The sequence below is a fragment of the Mirounga leonina genome, unplaced genomic scaffold (assembly GCF_011800145.1).
Source record: "Mirounga leonina isolate KUSES-001 unplaced genomic scaffold, KU_Mleo_1.0 Mir_150, whole genome shotgun sequence".
In the NCBI taxonomy this organism is placed as follows: Eukaryota; Metazoa; Chordata; class Mammalia; order Carnivora; family Phocidae; genus Mirounga; species Mirounga leonina.
The window spans coordinates 27,413,637-27,429,896 of NW_023270374.1; the positions used below are offsets into that span (position 1 = coordinate 27,413,637).

The 16,260-nt window shown below is 38.4% G+C and overlaps 1 protein-coding gene and 1 pseudogene across 5 annotated transcripts in view; one reads left to right on the forward strand and one right to left on the reverse strand.

The window, feature by feature from the left end:
* The window catches only part of PHF20 (PHD finger protein 20), a 142,584-nt gene that overhangs the window by 67,518 nt on the left and 58,806 nt on the right, over window positions 1-16,260 (forward strand). For 3 of the 5 annotated variants that reach the window (XM_035006226.1, XM_035006227.1, XM_035006228.1), the window contains 5 exons: window positions 3,029-3,108; window positions 5,729-6,116; window positions 10,267-10,380; window positions 11,071-11,259; window positions 11,800-11,979. In XM_035006226.1, the coding sequence (XP_034862117.1) occupies window positions 3,029-3,108; window positions 5,729-6,116; window positions 10,267-10,380; window positions 11,071-11,259; window positions 11,800-11,979 (951 nt within the window). The remainder of the gene's footprint in view (window positions 1-3,028; window positions 3,109-5,728; window positions 6,117-10,266; window positions 10,381-11,070; window positions 11,260-11,799; window positions 11,980-16,260) is intronic. The other 2 variants (XM_035006229.1, XM_035006230.1) reach the window with 2 other exon arrangements.
* Window positions 4,744-5,082, reverse strand: LOC118011433 (annotated as a pseudogene).

The window sequence follows — 16,260 nt, forward strand, 5'->3', positions numbered from 1 at the left end:
GGGGCTTCTGAAGGGAGCCTGAGGCAGGGGGCCTTTGTGTTAAGGATGCACTTATTTTTCTGTCATTTACATGTTACTTGTTAGATGTTGTCTGTGGCCATGGGAAAGCTCTATTGTCAGCCACCCCCAGGAGGATTCCATGAGAAAACATTTATTTTTATTTTTAATTTTTTAAAAAAAGATTTTATTTTTTTATTTGACACACATACACACACACACACACGCGTGAGCGCACGCACACACACAAACACACCTATGAGCTGGGGGAGGGGCAAAGGGAGAGGGAGAAGCAGACTACAGGATCATGACCTGAGTCTCAGGCAGATGCTTAACCAGCTGAGCCACCCAGGCGCCCCGGGAAGACATTCTTTTAGTTGTACAGGAACCATTAAAGTAGATTTGGGGCCTTTTTCCAGAAGTGGGCCTAGGCCATCATTGTCCATGGGATATGTTGTTTTTTTCCTTCTGATTTATTGAAGCCCAAGTTAGGCTGTGTACACGATCAAGGGAGAATGTTTTAAGATGATCCTTTATAGTTCTTTGGAAGTAAAAAGGGTCAGGGCCAGGATATTGCTGTCTAAGGACAGTGATTCCTGAGTACCTTTGGCCATAGCGTGGGTCATTTTAGAATGGCCGTTGATGCTTTGGGTCTCTGGTTTGGACTTTAGGCTGAGGGATTTGAGGAATAGGCAGTTTGGGGTGGTGGAAGAAGAATTGGTCAGAGGTCAGCAGAGAGGCTTAGGTTCTACTCCCAGGTCTGCTTAGCTCTCTTTTAGCTCTTTTTCGAACTCAGGGCACACCCCTTCATTTAAGGCCTCCATTTTGAGCCTGCCATCAGGAGTAAGCTTCCAAATTGACCTCAGATAGCTGAAAATGTCCTTCTGGATGTTTGAAATGTCTGTAAAAATGGACAGTTTTCATTTTGATATAGTTGATACTAACTTTCTTTCTTGGTAAGATAGTTGAAGAGGTATAGGCTTGGGTGTCTTGTTGGCACACTTGATATTTAAGATTTCATGAGAGTTGGGTTCTTAATGACCCCATCTGCAGGCTGGCCAGAACCACGTCATGGTTGCTTGTAAAGGGTATGTTTAGAGTTCCATAGCATTGCTTATCATTGTTTCTTTGCTTGCCAAATAGAGGCAGGAAGACAGGATCCCAGGCCTTTGTTGTAAGAATTCATCAGTCATTGCTGAGCTGCCTTATGTAGAATCCCTTATCATAGCCTCACGTCTTATTGCTTGTTTTAACCAACCAAGCATAACTATATATCCTTGTATCTAGTTTGCTAGCCACTTTGTTCTGTGTCGGTGATACTTGTGACAGATAATCAACTTTATTTTGTAATACCAGGAGTAAAGTTCAGTAGGTAATTACTAATTGTCTGTGGCAATACACCAGAATCACCTGAAACACTTGTTAAAACATGCAGTTATTTTTGTGTTGCACTCTGAGGTTTTGATTTAGTATATGGGGAGTGGTGCTGGTAACTTACATTTCTAAAAGTCACCAGGAGTTGTTGATGCTGCTGGTCTGGGCACCGTACTTCGAGAATCCCTGGTCTACAGTGAACCAGATGCTGTGTGAGAGAGAAATTGGTGTGAGATGTGGTCCCTGGCCTTGGGGAGCCTGCCTCTGATTTGGTATCTGCCTTCTATATGAAGGTAGATCTAATCTGAGGCCCTGCAGGCAAGGTGCCAAAATGAGTCTTAGAGAAGTTCAGAGTAGGGAAAAATCTTTCTAGCTAGGAAGTCAGGAAGCTTTTACAGAACTATTGTGGTCATTTGAGCTGAGTGCTTAAGGGTCAATGAGTAGGACATTCTAGGCAGGAAAATACTTTGATAAAGATGTGGAGGCGGAAATGTCACAAGGCAGTTTCATTGGGTGGCAATTAGCTCATCACTTTAAGTTGTATATTGGTAATGAGAAACAAAGTTTGGAAAATAATTGGGCTAAGATTGCATTGGACTTTGAACACTACAGAGTGAGGCTTTCATTAGAGGTGGCTAGCCATTGACAGGGGCCTATTTAGGACTGGAGGAGAGGTGGGGTGGTTTGGGGAGGGTAGAGAGTGTATGAAGAAGGCTGTAACTAGCCAGAAGGTCTTTGGCTTCCTTGTCGCATTCTTTTACTCCCAGGGATTTTTTTTTTCCTTCCCTGTTTGGTGGCAAATTGATCCTGAAAACTTACCATGTTTACCTGTAGTAAACTGTTATGTGGTTACCAGTAATTCACTGGTAATCTTGACAAGATTAACTGTGATTTTTTTTTTTTTTTAATCCCTGGGACCAAAAAGAAAAACAAAGGTGGGTGAGGGGCCAGGTGGGTTCTAAGATGTAAAAGTTTGAAATAGTTGGTTTGAGTGCAACTAAGGAGAACTTTTGTAGTTGGATGCCTTATTTGGGATGAAGATTATTTGGATTTTCAGCTTCAGTCTTACAGCAGAGTGATTTTTGTTAGATTTCTTTTTCTAATGGAATAAAACTGGTAAGGTAGCAGGCACCATTTAGTGTTTTGGCCAAGTCTGTTTAGATGTGGTTACATGAAGGTTATTCATATGGATTATGAGATGAATGTGACCTCTAAAAACATGATACCTTTAGTAAGCAGTCATGTTTCTTTTAAAGTTTAAAAGATATTATTACTCTTAAGCCCAGAAAATAAAGATTGATAAAAATTAATAATTCACCAAGCAATAAATAAAACTGCATTTTTGTCACATTCTTAATTGTTTTATTGCTCTTTGTTCTTGGCCTAAATTCAATGCAATTCTTTTTTTCCATCAAAAAGCAGATGGATTTTGATCTGTATAAATAAAGAGAAAACCTACTATGTAATCTTGACTAAGAAATGAAGGCATGCATACTGCTTATTATCTTGAACATAAATAAGACTGCATGTGTTTCTTAATATTGTAATTCTCATACATTTATTATTGTGGTTGGAGCTCCTTTGTGTTTATGCTTTGAAAAGTTTTGTTGCTTTCATGAAACTGTAAGTTAAATCATGATATCTTCTTAAATTTTAGGTACTTACACTGTGAAATTTTATGATGGAGTAGTTCAGACTGTCAAACATATTCATGTCAAAGCTTTTTCCAAAGATCAGGTGAGAAATGTGGTTTTGTGCTTTCTGGTATGAATAATGCTAACATTGTAGTTCTGTTTCTCAAATAAAGACGTTACATTTGTTTATGATGGCAAAGTCTTTATTTCCTTCACCTGACACAATTTCACTAGAAAGCAATACACAAGTTTTCAGAAATTGTTAATATTTGTCTCTCTGCCATTTCCTGTTATCTGTTTTCCTCATCTTTTCTCAAAACTGTCTGGTTATTATTCTTTTTTTCTCTATCCCTGTGCCCTGTCCTTAGAACTGTTATTCATCATAGGGAACTTGCTAATGCTTGAGGAAACCTAGAGTGTATTTTCTCCTCATCTAACTTTGTCCTTCAGCTCACGACCATGACTTGGTGGTTTCAGAACTATAGTTTGGCATGAATTTGGCAATTGCTTGTGCTAGATATGCCTTGTTTGAAAATTTTGTTTCCTGTTGTTCCAGGCACCATGCATGTATTTGCTTGAGTATGACACAAGAGTTTTGATATAGGAAATATGGGCCATCTAGAAATGTTGCCTACTCTTTTCATACATTTTTCCCCTTTAGTCTTTTTCATGTTTATGCCTTAATGAAATAGTTGGGAAAGCAAGGTCAGGATTTGGGTATTGATGTTTTAAAACTTCTGGTTGTTACTACTTGTTAACTTTTTGAGTAGTTGTTGATGTGACAGTATTTGGTGATGCTGGAACCTGTTGTGTCTTTTCTTATCAAATGCCTCTACTTATCACAAATTTTAGTAAATTCTTCTGTACATACATATATTTAGCAATTTCAGAGGGTTATGTCTCATGATATCTTTAAAGGTCGCATTAAGAATGTTTTTCCCTTTTGCTGGTTTTCCTTTAAAGACACTTGAAACAGTTATAAAGGTTTAGCCCTGAAGATGTTTTCTCTGTGATCATTTGACCCTCAGGCATCTAAGGAGCTGCTATACAGTACTCTAAAATGTTATTTTGTGGGGTTCCTGACTGGCTCAGTCAGTAGAGCATGTGACTCTGGATCACAGGGTTGTGAGTTTGAGCCCCACATGTAGTGTAGTTTACTTAAAATTAAAAAAATAAGTAAAATGTTATTTTGGCCTTAAATTTGGCAATTTTTATGATGAGTTTGTGGAATGAGTTAATACAGATAGAGGACTGTGTAGATAAGAACTTACTCAGAATTGTCAAGATTGTATCTAGAATTCCCCAAGTGGAAGTCCGGGGCTCCAGATAACAAACATTCAACTGTTTACTCTGCTGTACTGAATAAATTGATTGATAGCACTTGTGATGCTTTGGGTTGGAGATGAGCACCTTACCCAGTGTGGATTTGTGGGTGCTTCAGTTCCCAATTCCCAGCTATCCCTGAGTGTCTCACCTCATCTCAGACCTGGTGGGTGGTCAGGCATAGGCCCACAGTTCCTGCTTGTTTGTTTTTTTTTTTCCAAGAGAGCATTGCATTTGCATAAACGACTTCTCAGGTCTCTTCAGCCCTAAGGATCTAGGGTTCCATAATGGCTACATACAAAGCTTAACTTCTTTTTTTTTTTAATTATTTTTTAAATTTGCCTTTCTCTTTTAATCCCCTTCCTGCTCCAGCTCTTAAAAAAGTACCCAGAAAGTACCTTAAATACAAGGAAGCTCAAATAACCATGGCAAGCCAGCCCAAGATTAGCAGGCTCCCTCCCACAGGGGCCAAAGTCTGGAAACTGGGTCTGCACTCAACCTGGTAGTAAAAGCTGGTGCAGAATAAGATGGTTCTAGAGGCTAGTAGTAACCCGGCCCTGAGGAGCTTTCTACAACAGGACACCCGTAATAGGACCAGGCTGTGTAAGAAGTGGTGTTTGTTGGCCTTGTCAAAGAGCTCCTTCCCATAGGCATCTGGAAACTGGGCGCCCTGCGTCCTGTAGGAGGCCAAGCCTCAGGCCCCAGCCCTCGACAAGGTGCCCAAGTGATGGAAAGCAGCCCCTGGCCCGGCCATGACAGTGGATGGATGGTCACGTACCTCCAAAGCTTAACTTCTTAAAAATATCTGTCATAGACAATTTTTAAAGCTCTTTTCATATATTATTAGAATAGATTGAAGTTTTTTCTGTGTGATCATACTGCTCTAAATGTTTTGATAATTTATATATTAGGAACATTAACTTTTTTTGAAGTTATAAAAACAATACATGAGCTGTAGAAAATTTGAACACTATAGAAAAGCACAAAGAAAATAAAAATGAGGGGTGCCTGGGTGGCTCAGTCATTAAGTGTCTGCCTTTGGCTCGGGTCGTGGTCCCAGCATTTTCTTAGAACACCTCTGTCAGAAAGATTGCTTTGCAGAAGAAGTTCCTGGGGTATTTGTCTGTCCCTTTAATTATCTAGTGACTTATTAATAATCAAAATAGGGGAGATCACTCTGTGTCAGAAGGAATTGAACATGACTGTTGCCTTTTTTAAATTTAGGATTCATTCTCAAGCCTCAGAGTATGGATGGATATTTTCAGTGGTTCTTTCCATTATGTGATAAAGCATATATCCTGTTTTAATTTGTTTATCTTCATATATTTGCAAAAAACCATCTGATTTTATATTTGCAAGTAATCACAAAGTGTGTTTCATCGCTATTTTGCTCATTTTAGAATATTGTGGGTAATGCTAGGCCTAAAGAAACAGATCACAAAAGTCTTCCATCATCTCCTGATAAACGAGAGAAGTTTAAAGAGCAAAGAAAAGCCACTGTCAATGTGAAGAAAGACAAAGAGGACAAAGCCTTGAAGACAGAAAAGCGACCCAAGCAGCCTGATAAAGAAGGAAAGTTAATTTGTTCTGAGAAGGGGAAGGTGTCAGAGAAGAGCCTTCCCAAGAACGAGAAGGAAGATAAGGAGAACATTTCAGAAAATGACAGAGAGTATTCTGGAGATGCTCAAGTGGATAAAAAACCTGAAAATGACATTGTGAAGAGTCCACAAGAAAACTTGAGGGAGCCAAAAAGAAAACGAGGCAGGCCCCCTTCCATAGCTCCTACTGGTGAGTTTCCCAAGTGGGGTCTGCATTGGGCAATGCCAGAGTGTTCTTCTGTGGCTCTTGGTGATTCTTTATCACTTCCATACTTCAGTTCATTTTTATGACTGACTTTGAATCATCCTGTGATCTGAAAATAAGTTATGAATTTTAAGGGAGGCATGTATCCAGATGAATGTAAGTTGTAAAACATGTCCTTGACTAAGCTTCTGGGGTGGTACATAACTGTACACTAGATGCTTCAGCTTATATGGTAAAAACTAATAAGCTGAGGCCTTTTGCCTGTGCCTATTCAAATGATCTCAGTTTAAGTAAGCTTAATAGAACCTGGGATGAGGAAATAATAGTTTTCCTGAGAGACATGAAAGAGGAAAGAAGTAATTAGATGTGGGTGTCTGACAGAGCCTGGATCAAAGACCACTGGACCTAGGAAGGCATGGGTGCATTTTGAAGTTGAGCTCTCTGGAGAGTGATTATGGGTTGGACATTTTCACAGTCTAAGTAAAAAACTGAGATAACTAATTGGTAAGAGTTAAGGTTAAAGCGTACAGGTTTAGGGAAGAATGTATAGTTATTTTAAAAAGTTGAAATTTAGAATTCTTCAGGAATATCCAAGAATAAAACATATCCTGAATTTCTTCCTAGATCAAACACTCCTTCTCTAGATCAGTTCAGTGGCATGAGGAACCCATAGGATCTCTAGTCTGAATGCTGGCTAGGATAATCTGGCAGTGGTCTTCACACATTCTTGCTTGTATATTTCCTACATGAATATTGAAAAACAGAATCCTTTAGTACATTTTAGAGTGATAGCTATTTTTTCTCACAAGTTTAAACAGCTGCAAATGACATATTTATATTTTAAATACTTTTTGATTTGAAAATCATTAAATAGATTTTCATTAAAACTGCAGAACTACAGAGTTAGCTCATTCATTGGTCCTGCATGATGTGGAATGCAAAGTGAGTCCTATCGATCCAGGCAGGTACATCAGACTTAATTTCTGTGGAAAAAAGTCTGCCTTAATTTACTTCAAATAAATATTAGTATTCATTCCCAGTAGACAGCTTTCTCACATCTGAGTTCTAACTTTTAGATAGGAAATTAGATATAGATTGATTTCTTCCCAGATGAATTAAGCCATCTCCTCCTTTAATGGTTGTAACTGAGTTTAGCCCTCAAAAGCTGAGCATGCTGGAATTGCCCGTAGGCCTCTTTATGGCCTAGACCTGCACTGTCCAGTATGGTAGCCACTAGCCACATGTGGCTGTTGAGTACTTGAAATGTGGGTGGTCTGAATTGAGATGTGCTGTGAGTGTAAAGTATACTCTGGAATTGAAATACTAGGTACAAAAGAACCCCGTAAAATATCTCAATTTTTAATGTTGATTACATGTCAAAATGATGTTTTTGGATGTATTGGGTTAAAATATATTCTTAAAATTAAATTTACTTTTTTTTTTAAACTAAAAAATTGAAAATTACACATGTGGCTTGCATTTGTGGCTCTTGTTATATTTCTGTCTGACAGCAGTGGCCTAAATTCACTGGCTTTCTCCTTAGGATTCTGGGAGAGAATTAAACCCCAACTGCCTAAGGCATCCATAGTGCATTGACGTCTCTTCCATGCATTGAGAATAGTACTAGTTGTAAACCATACTTGGGAGAATTGAGAAAATTACCTCTGCGTTCTCTGTTCAAATGAGGAACTCCAACTGAGAAGGTCTGGAGGTTTTAAACCTCTGGGCAGTGTACCATGTTAAGATGTAGGATGAGCATTAGGCAGGCTTTTTTATGTAAGTGGAAGAAGGGCACTTATGCAAGAAGAGGTGGAAAATGAGAACTGGTGGAAGTCTGATGTGTCCTCATCTCAGCTTAGGAAAGCATATATATGGGAATTGAGTGCTCTGAAACAGATTCCCCTTTAGCTGTTCATGCTCTGGCTTGTACCCTCTGGAAAGTACGTACTGGGTTAGTTGTACTCAACTTTGCTGACTGCCCCATGAAGCCATATGACTTCACTCAGATTAAAAAAAGGTGGGGAGGCATTCAGTTTATTGCTTTCATTTTGTTAAGTGTAAGTTTCATACCAGATAGGATTGATTTAATAGAGAAATGGTGTTTTCCAGGTTTGCCTGAGGCATTTCTCCCCAGTCAGAATCTCTGGAATTGTTAACAGCCTTCCCGGATGATTCTTAACTGTAAAACACTAATGTTTTGTGTAGTCAGCCCTGGTTTGTATGTGGTATCAAAGTGAAGAATGCTTACCCAATATCTTCTATGTAGTTCAAATCTCCTTTAAAAATTGCTTGGAAAAAATTCATTGACCCAGTGCAGCGTTGAGCTCTCTAAAGTTTACAGATTTGATTGGAACAGGATCTGAGCTATTTAGGGAGGGTTGTTTGTATTTGTGTTTAATTTGGAATGTGTATGATTTCCAAGTTCTCACCACTTGGAGCAAAATAACGTTGGCACATTGGGAAGATTGAACACAGCCGAGGAGTTCAGCATACTCATTAGGTTTGCCTCCTCAGAGCTCTGCCCTGTCTCTTGTTGGGCCTTTCGACATGGCCGATCTGAAGCTACTGGTCTTCAGTGAGTCTTCTTCCCCATTGCCCAAATCCCCGGCCCTCTGCGGGCCACCTCCCCAACTCTTTCCCCCTTTCTCCTTCTCTCTCCTTTCAGCCTTCATCAGACCCCTTAGCCCCGCCTTACCCCCAAGCTTCCTAGTTTCATTTCTTTTGTTTTTTCTTCTGCCTGTTTTTTGGATTCTCATCTTTCATGATTGGGGAGAGCTTCTTAAATGTTGGGTTTAAAAATAAAGAGTGAATACTATCCAAGAGTTTAGTGTCTGCACTGCTAAATTATGTCAGAGCTGGATTTGTTGGGATCAGCAGCCTTGCCTGGAACACTATCAAATAGCACAGTCTCCTGAGATTTTTCTGGAATTGTTTTTAAGAGGTTATAAATGTTGACATTCTTTTTGGTCCCTCATAACTAGGACCAGTGCCAAGCTAACTAATTTAACAAGTAGAGATTGAAAACAATATTCAAACTATAGTCCCAGGTACGCATCTTAGGAATTAGCCTGAATGGTGGGTTTCCTGAGTATTGGATAAGTCAAGTTTTGATGAGGAGATTTGATGGTGATAAAAATGACTTTTTTTTTATTGCCCTTTCACCTTCATATTTTATAGTAGTCATGTTGAGGGTGCATAGGTGGCTCAGTCAGTTAAGTGTCTGCCTTTGGCTCAAGTCATGATCCTCGGGTCCTGGATTAAACGCCGCATTGGGCTCCCTGCTTCTCCCTCTCTGTCTATTCCCCGCCCCATGCTCACTCTCTCCCTTGCTCTCTCAAATAAATAAATAAAATCTTTTTTAAAAAAGGGAGGTGGGGAGGATAAGGAGGGGGAGAAACAGACTCCCCGCTGAGCAGGGAGCCTGAAGCAGGGCTGGATTCCAGGACTGCACTCTGAGACATTGACCTGAGTCTGACCTGAGCCAAAGGCAGACACTTAACCGACTGAGCCACCCATTGTTTAAAAGAGAGGATTTAGAAGAGAAATGTATGCAGAGGGGCGCCTGGGTGGCTCAGTTGTTGAGCGTCTGCCTTCGGCTCAGGTCATGATCCCAGGGTCCTGGGATCAAGCCCCGCATCGGGCTCCCTGCTTTGCGGGGAACCTGCTTCTCCCTCTCCCACTCCGCCTGCTTGTGTTCCCTCTCTCGCTGTGTCTCTCTCTGTCAAATAAATAAAATCTTAAAAAAAAAAAAAAAAAGAAGTGTGTGCAGAGCTGGGTCATAGGAGAAACCAAAAAAAGAGATGAAGGAAGGGGTGCCTGTTTGGCTCAGTTGGTAGAACATGTGACTCTTGATGTTGTGGTCGTGAGTTTGTGTCCCACATTGGGTGTAGAGATTACTTAAATAAATCTTTAAAAAAAAGAGAAAGAGATGAAGGAGGTCAGTCTACAGGGTGTCAGCATCTCATATTTAAGGAAGTGGTTTCTCACCTATTACACTTTTATTTTCTTATTAGCCCTTTGGGGGTCTGTTTATTATATATGTGTGTGTGTGTGTGTGTGTGTTATCTATATATAATCAGGATTGGGCATGAAGAAATTACATAACTTCTTTTGTGTCGTTTTATATACACTGTAGCTGTGGATTCGAACTCTCAAACTTTGCAGCCGATAACATTGGAATTGAGAAGGCGGAAAATATCAAAAGGAAGTGAAGTCCCGTTAAAACGTCCCCGGCTTGACAAAAATTCATGTGAGTCTCCGGTTTGTGTATGTGTGTGTCTAGAACTTGATGTTGATTGGATTAATCTGCTCTGTATTCATGTTGTTTCCTACTCTGTATATATAGGCTCTAATGCTGTTTTTGGTCACAGGAGCTAATGTGGATGGTTTGGGTTGGATAAGAAGGAGTTTTGCTTAAAGAAGAATAAATCCCAAAGCACAAACTATATAATAATGTTGGATTCAGTGGTGTCATCTTTATACCCATAAACTACATTTCCATTGGAAATTTAATGGCTTAGGAAGGGATGGATTTCATATGTTGAGTAAAACTTTAAAAATGCTGTTGATTTAAAAAAAGTACTTTGGCTCCAAAAACGATTTGTGATTTTTCTAAGGCTTTATAAACCTTATTGACTTTAAAAATTAGTACATAGACTTTTAAGTTGGGAAGCCCCAAAATAGAACTTAGATGTCAAGATTAGGGCATGACCTTAAAACATATTTTTCAGACCATGAATAAGGATGATTCTATCCTGGAAGAGAGACTGCCTTTATTTAAAACTATAAATTAAGAAAGGATATTTCCTTTTATCACTGGTCTAATATTCTAGAAGTCTCTCTAAAGCCCTTAGAGAGGTAACCAGCCCAGAAATCTGTAATAGCAGAGTTATTTCTTCTTAATTGGGTTCTTGACCATAACCCTCTTAATGGTTTGTAGCTCAGGAAAAGTCAAAAACCTATTCGGAAAACACTGACAAAGATTTATCGAGGAGACGGTCCTCCAGGCTGTCTACTAATGGGACACATGAGATCCTAGATCCTGACTTGGTTGTATCAGATTTGGTTGATACGGTTAATACTGATCCTCTGCAAAACACATCATCCAGTAACAAGGAATCTGAAGAAGGTGAGTCGGAGTGTGTTCTAGAATTGTCTTGCCAGCTTGTCTGTCTAGTGAGAGCCAATCTAAATCATTGTATACTACCTCCACAAGTTTTAGATAGTGTTGAAATTAAATTTGTAAATGGGTTGCAGGGTTTCTTATACCCTTCTTCACTGGTGATTCAGTAGACAAACTGTACACGTTTGTGATTGGTTTTACTTAAATATTTCTGAATGTTGGGTTGGAGGTATAGTGCTTAACGAATCCTGTCCCTCTCTCTGTGTTTCTAGTGCCATCTCGCTCTAGTGCTTCTGCCTTTTTGTCAGCACTTCAGAAAATCCTCTGTTTACTTTGGTCTCTTATTGGCCTTTTTCTTTGAGATGCTCACAGCTCTGGCTGTTATGTGCTGGAAACTGTGAATGTATTCTTGTATGCTGTGAGGTGAATGGCTTCCTCTAAAAAGTCCCTGGATATCTTAGTCGGCTGTGGGACTTTTGGTTGGTTATATATCTGTATATGTTCCCTGGGCTTTCTTTTTTTTTTTCTTTTCTTTTTTTCTTCTAGGTCAGTTGAAATCTCCTTTGGAAGCTGACCAGGTCTCATCTACACTGACTTGCCACTCCTTTGGTGATGGATTGGAGGCTGCAGGCTTGGAGTTGAACTGCAAGTCAATGGGAGAAAACAGTATGAAGACGGAACCGGCTTCTCCTCTTGCTGAGTTACAAGAGATTTCTACTGTGACAGGTTCCTATTTAGTGTTAACTTAATTGTCTTCTATATATACTTTTGCTTCTGCTTTGATGGTGAATTAAAAAAAATGGACTTTTCTATGATGTTTTTTCACCTTATTAATATTTTCTTACCATTTTAATGCTATATCCTTTTCATTTTTGATATTGCTAATTTGTGTTCCCTCTCTTTTGATTAGTATAGATTTATCAATTTTGTTGATGGTTTCAAAGAACCAATGTTTTACTTTAATTTTCTCTGTCTTTTTAAAATGCCATTGATTTCTGTTGTTTTCTTATCTTTTTTAAAAAATTTCTGTTCGGATCTTATCTTCTTCCTTGACATTTTTCTAGAAACTTAGATCATTGGGAAAAAAACCCACAAAAAAACAAAAACTTAGGTCATTAGTTTTAGATCTTCTTTTTTTTTTTTTAAAGATTTTATTTATTTATTTGAGAGAGAGAATGAGATAGAGAGACAGAGCATGAGAAGGGGGAGGGTCAGAGGGAGAAGCAGACTCCCCGCCGAGCAGGGAGCCCGACGCGGGACTCGATCCCGGGACTCCAGGATCATGACCTGAGCCGAAGGCAGTGGCTTAACCAACTGAGCCACCCAGGCGCCCCTTAGATCTTCTTTTCTAATATTAGCATTTAAAATTACAAATTTCCCATTAAGCACTGCTTTAGCTACATGCTGCAAATTTTGATGTGTTGTATTTTCAGTTTCGTTCAATTTAAGATATATTGTGATTTATTTGTTGATAATGGGTTAACTTTGAAGTGTGTTGTTTCATTTCCAAGTTTTGGGGTTTTTAGAAAGACTTTATTGTTACTGATTTGTAATGTAATTCCATTGTGGTCCGAGAGCATACTTTATAGGATTTCAGTCTTTTAAAATTTGTTGGGACTTAATTTTATGGCCCAGCATATGATCTGTCTTGGTGAATGCTCCATATACACTTGGAAAAAAAAATGTGTGTTCTGCCATTATATATCTGTTCTGTATCTGTCAGGTCAAGGTGATTGATGGTGTTTTTCTGACATATATCTCCACTGATTTTGTTTTTTTGTCTAATTCTATCAGTTTCCAAGGAAGGGATGTTAAAAATCTCTAACCATGATTGTGGATTTGTCTATTTCTCCAATGAATTCTGTCAGTTTTGCTTCATGTATTTTGAAGTTTTGTTATTAGGAGCATACACATTTATAATTGTTATGCCCTCTTGGTGAATTGTCCCCTTTATAATGTGAGATATCATGCTATTTTTGGTAATAGACTTTGACTTGAAGTCTGCTTTATCTGATACTAGTACAGATACTTTTGCTTTCTGTATGCATGGTGTATCTATTGCTATCCTTTTCTTTCAACATAACTATGTCTTTAAATTCAAAGTGTGTCTTTTATAGATGTGTCTTTTATAGATAGTATATACCTATTTGGGTTTTGGTTTTAACTGCAATGTGTAGTTTGTTTACATTAAATGTAATTATTGATACAGTTGCTTTTAGATCTACCACTTTGCTTTTTGTTTCCTGTTTATCCTGTGTTTTGTTCTTTTCCACCTTTCTTGTTTTTTAGGTTAATTGAATTTTTTTTCAAATTTCATTTTAATTTAGCTATTAGCTATTAGCTGTACTTCTTAGCATTTGTTTTAGAGGTTACTGTAAGGATTATGATATGTATCCTTAACTTTCACAGTTTACTTTTAATATTGAACCACTTTATATAAAATGTGTGGTCTATTAATCTTTCCCCCTTTTATGCTCTACCTGTCTCATGATATATCTATATATGCTATAAAATAATTTTTGCTCTTAATAACTATGTATTATAAAGATGAAGAAGACAAAAGAGGCTTATTTATGCACATATTTACCATTTCCACTTCTTCATACCTTCCTGATATTTCTTTCCAGCCTTAAAATTTTTCTGTAGTTTTTCTTGTAGTGCAGGTTTCCTGGTGACAAATTCTCGTGGTTTTTGTTTTTCTGAATGACTTTAACTTTGAAACTTGAAGGATATTTCCACTGGGTATACAATGTGGGGTTTACAGTTTTTTTGTTTTGTTTTTCTTTTTAAGCACTGTAAAGGTGTTGTTCATGGTCCTTTGGCCTCTGTTTCTGAAGGGAAGTTAGTGATCATTCATATCATTGTTTCTCTGTGTACAATGTGTTTTCCTTTTGGTTGCTTTTTTTTTTTTTTTTAAGATTTTATTTATTTATTTGACAGAGAGAGACATAGCGGGAGTGGGAGAAGGAGAAGCAGGCTTCCCGCTGAGCAGGGAGCCCGATGTGGGGCTTGATCCCAGGACCCTGGGATCATGACCTGAGCCGAAGGCAGCCAATTAACGACTGAGCCACCCAGGTGCCCCCCTTTTGGTTGCTTTTAAGATTTTTCTCTTTATCATTGCTTTTTAGCAGTTTGACTATGATTTTTTTTTTTTTTAAAGATTTTATTTATTTATTTGACAGAGAGTCAGGAACATAAGTAGGGGGAGAGGAGAAGCAGGGCTTGATCCCAGGACTCCGGGATCATGACCTGAGCCGAAGGCAGATGCTCAGTGGCTGAGCCACCCAGGCACCCCTATGATGTATTTTTTTTTAACCTATTTGAGAGTCACTGAGCTGGAATTTGAAAATTAATGTTTTTTATCAAATTTCAACCATTATTTCTCTGAATATTTTTTTTCTATCCCATTCTCTCTGTTTCTGTCTTCCTTTATTGGTGATTCACATTAGAATTAGGTTAGAGCTTTTGATACTGGGCCACAGGTCACTGGGACATAGTGACTTTTTCTTTTCTTTTCCCCCCCTTTTCCTTCCCCCTCTTTTTCAAATTAAATAATTTCTATTTTCCAAATTCTTTCTTCTCTCGATTCCAATCTGCTGTTAAGCCCATCCAGTGAATTTTTTATTTCTGATGTTTTTGTTTTTATTATTTATTTATTTATTTAGGTTTTTATTTTTAAAAAATTTTTTCAAGATTTTATTTATTTGACAGAGAGAGAGAGAGAGAAAACGAGCACAAGTATGGGGACCAGGAGTGGGAGTGGGAGAGAGAGAAGCAGGCTCCCTGCTGAGCAGGGAGCCCAATGCAGGGCTCGATCCCAGGACCCTGATATCATGACCCAAGCTGAAGGCAGACGCTTAACCAACTGAGCCACCCAGGCACTCCATTTCTGATGCTTTTTTAGTTCCAGAGTTCCCGATTTCCTCTAGCTTCTCTGCTGAGATCTTGGAGTCTGTAAATTCGTTATGAGTGTAGTTTTAATAGTTGCTTTAAAGCCCCTGTCTACCAAGTTCAACATCTAGATTATCTTGAAGTTAATCTCCATTGATTGAGTTTTTTTTTCTCCTGCCTCTGCAGATCACATTTTCCCTTTTCTTCAGATGTCTAATATTTTGTATTGCATCCTGTACAGGGTGTCTGCTCTGTTGTCAAGCTTGAATTATATTATGTTCCTCCAAAGAATGCTGATTTCTTTGTTCAAAAGGGCAATTAATTTGGCTTAACTCAAATTCCAAATTTTTTTCCTCTGCAGTGGGCAGCAGCTGAAATCTCTGCTCAATTCTTTTAACTTTTGTTGGGCTGCTTGAAACTGTACATTCAAAGATCAGCCAGAAATTTAGGCAGAGTTTATATGAAGAAATTGAGGCCACCCTTTGGTGGCTTTCCTTTTTAGGACTTTCTCCCTCATTTTCTAGCTGTTGTAGTTGCCCTGAACTTTGTCTTTTATATCTTCAACCAGTAAGAGTTAAGTTTTTTACTTGAGTTTTAGCTACCTGGTGTTACGGACTGGAGCCTGCCTTTAGGTGAAAAGCCTTAAAATATGGGAAACTTATCTAGTGCTGTTCTCTTATTCCAATTATCCAACTCTTGTTTCTGCGGGCTTTTTGTTACTCTTTAGTGCCTTTTCATATTTGTTTTTTAATATTTTTTTGTAGTTTATAATGGTTGTATGCAAAAGGGATGTTCGACTATGAGCTTTTCTAACATGACTGAAAGAGAAAATGTTATGGTAATAGGCAGCCTAGGAAGTTGTACACATTCATGACTACACAGAGGGATTTTTTCTTTTAAGTAGTGATTGCTTGTTGCATTAATAGCTACTTGGATGTAACATTTCGATAATGTTATATTTGTGGTAAATGTTCAGAGTCCAGGATGGTGCTGACCATGAATAAATCTTGATCTTTGCCTTTTACAGTGAAGAACATCTAAGCCACTTTTTTTGTGTGTATGTGTATTTTTTATTTTCCTTTTTAAAAAGTACTATAAAAATACTGATCATAAAAA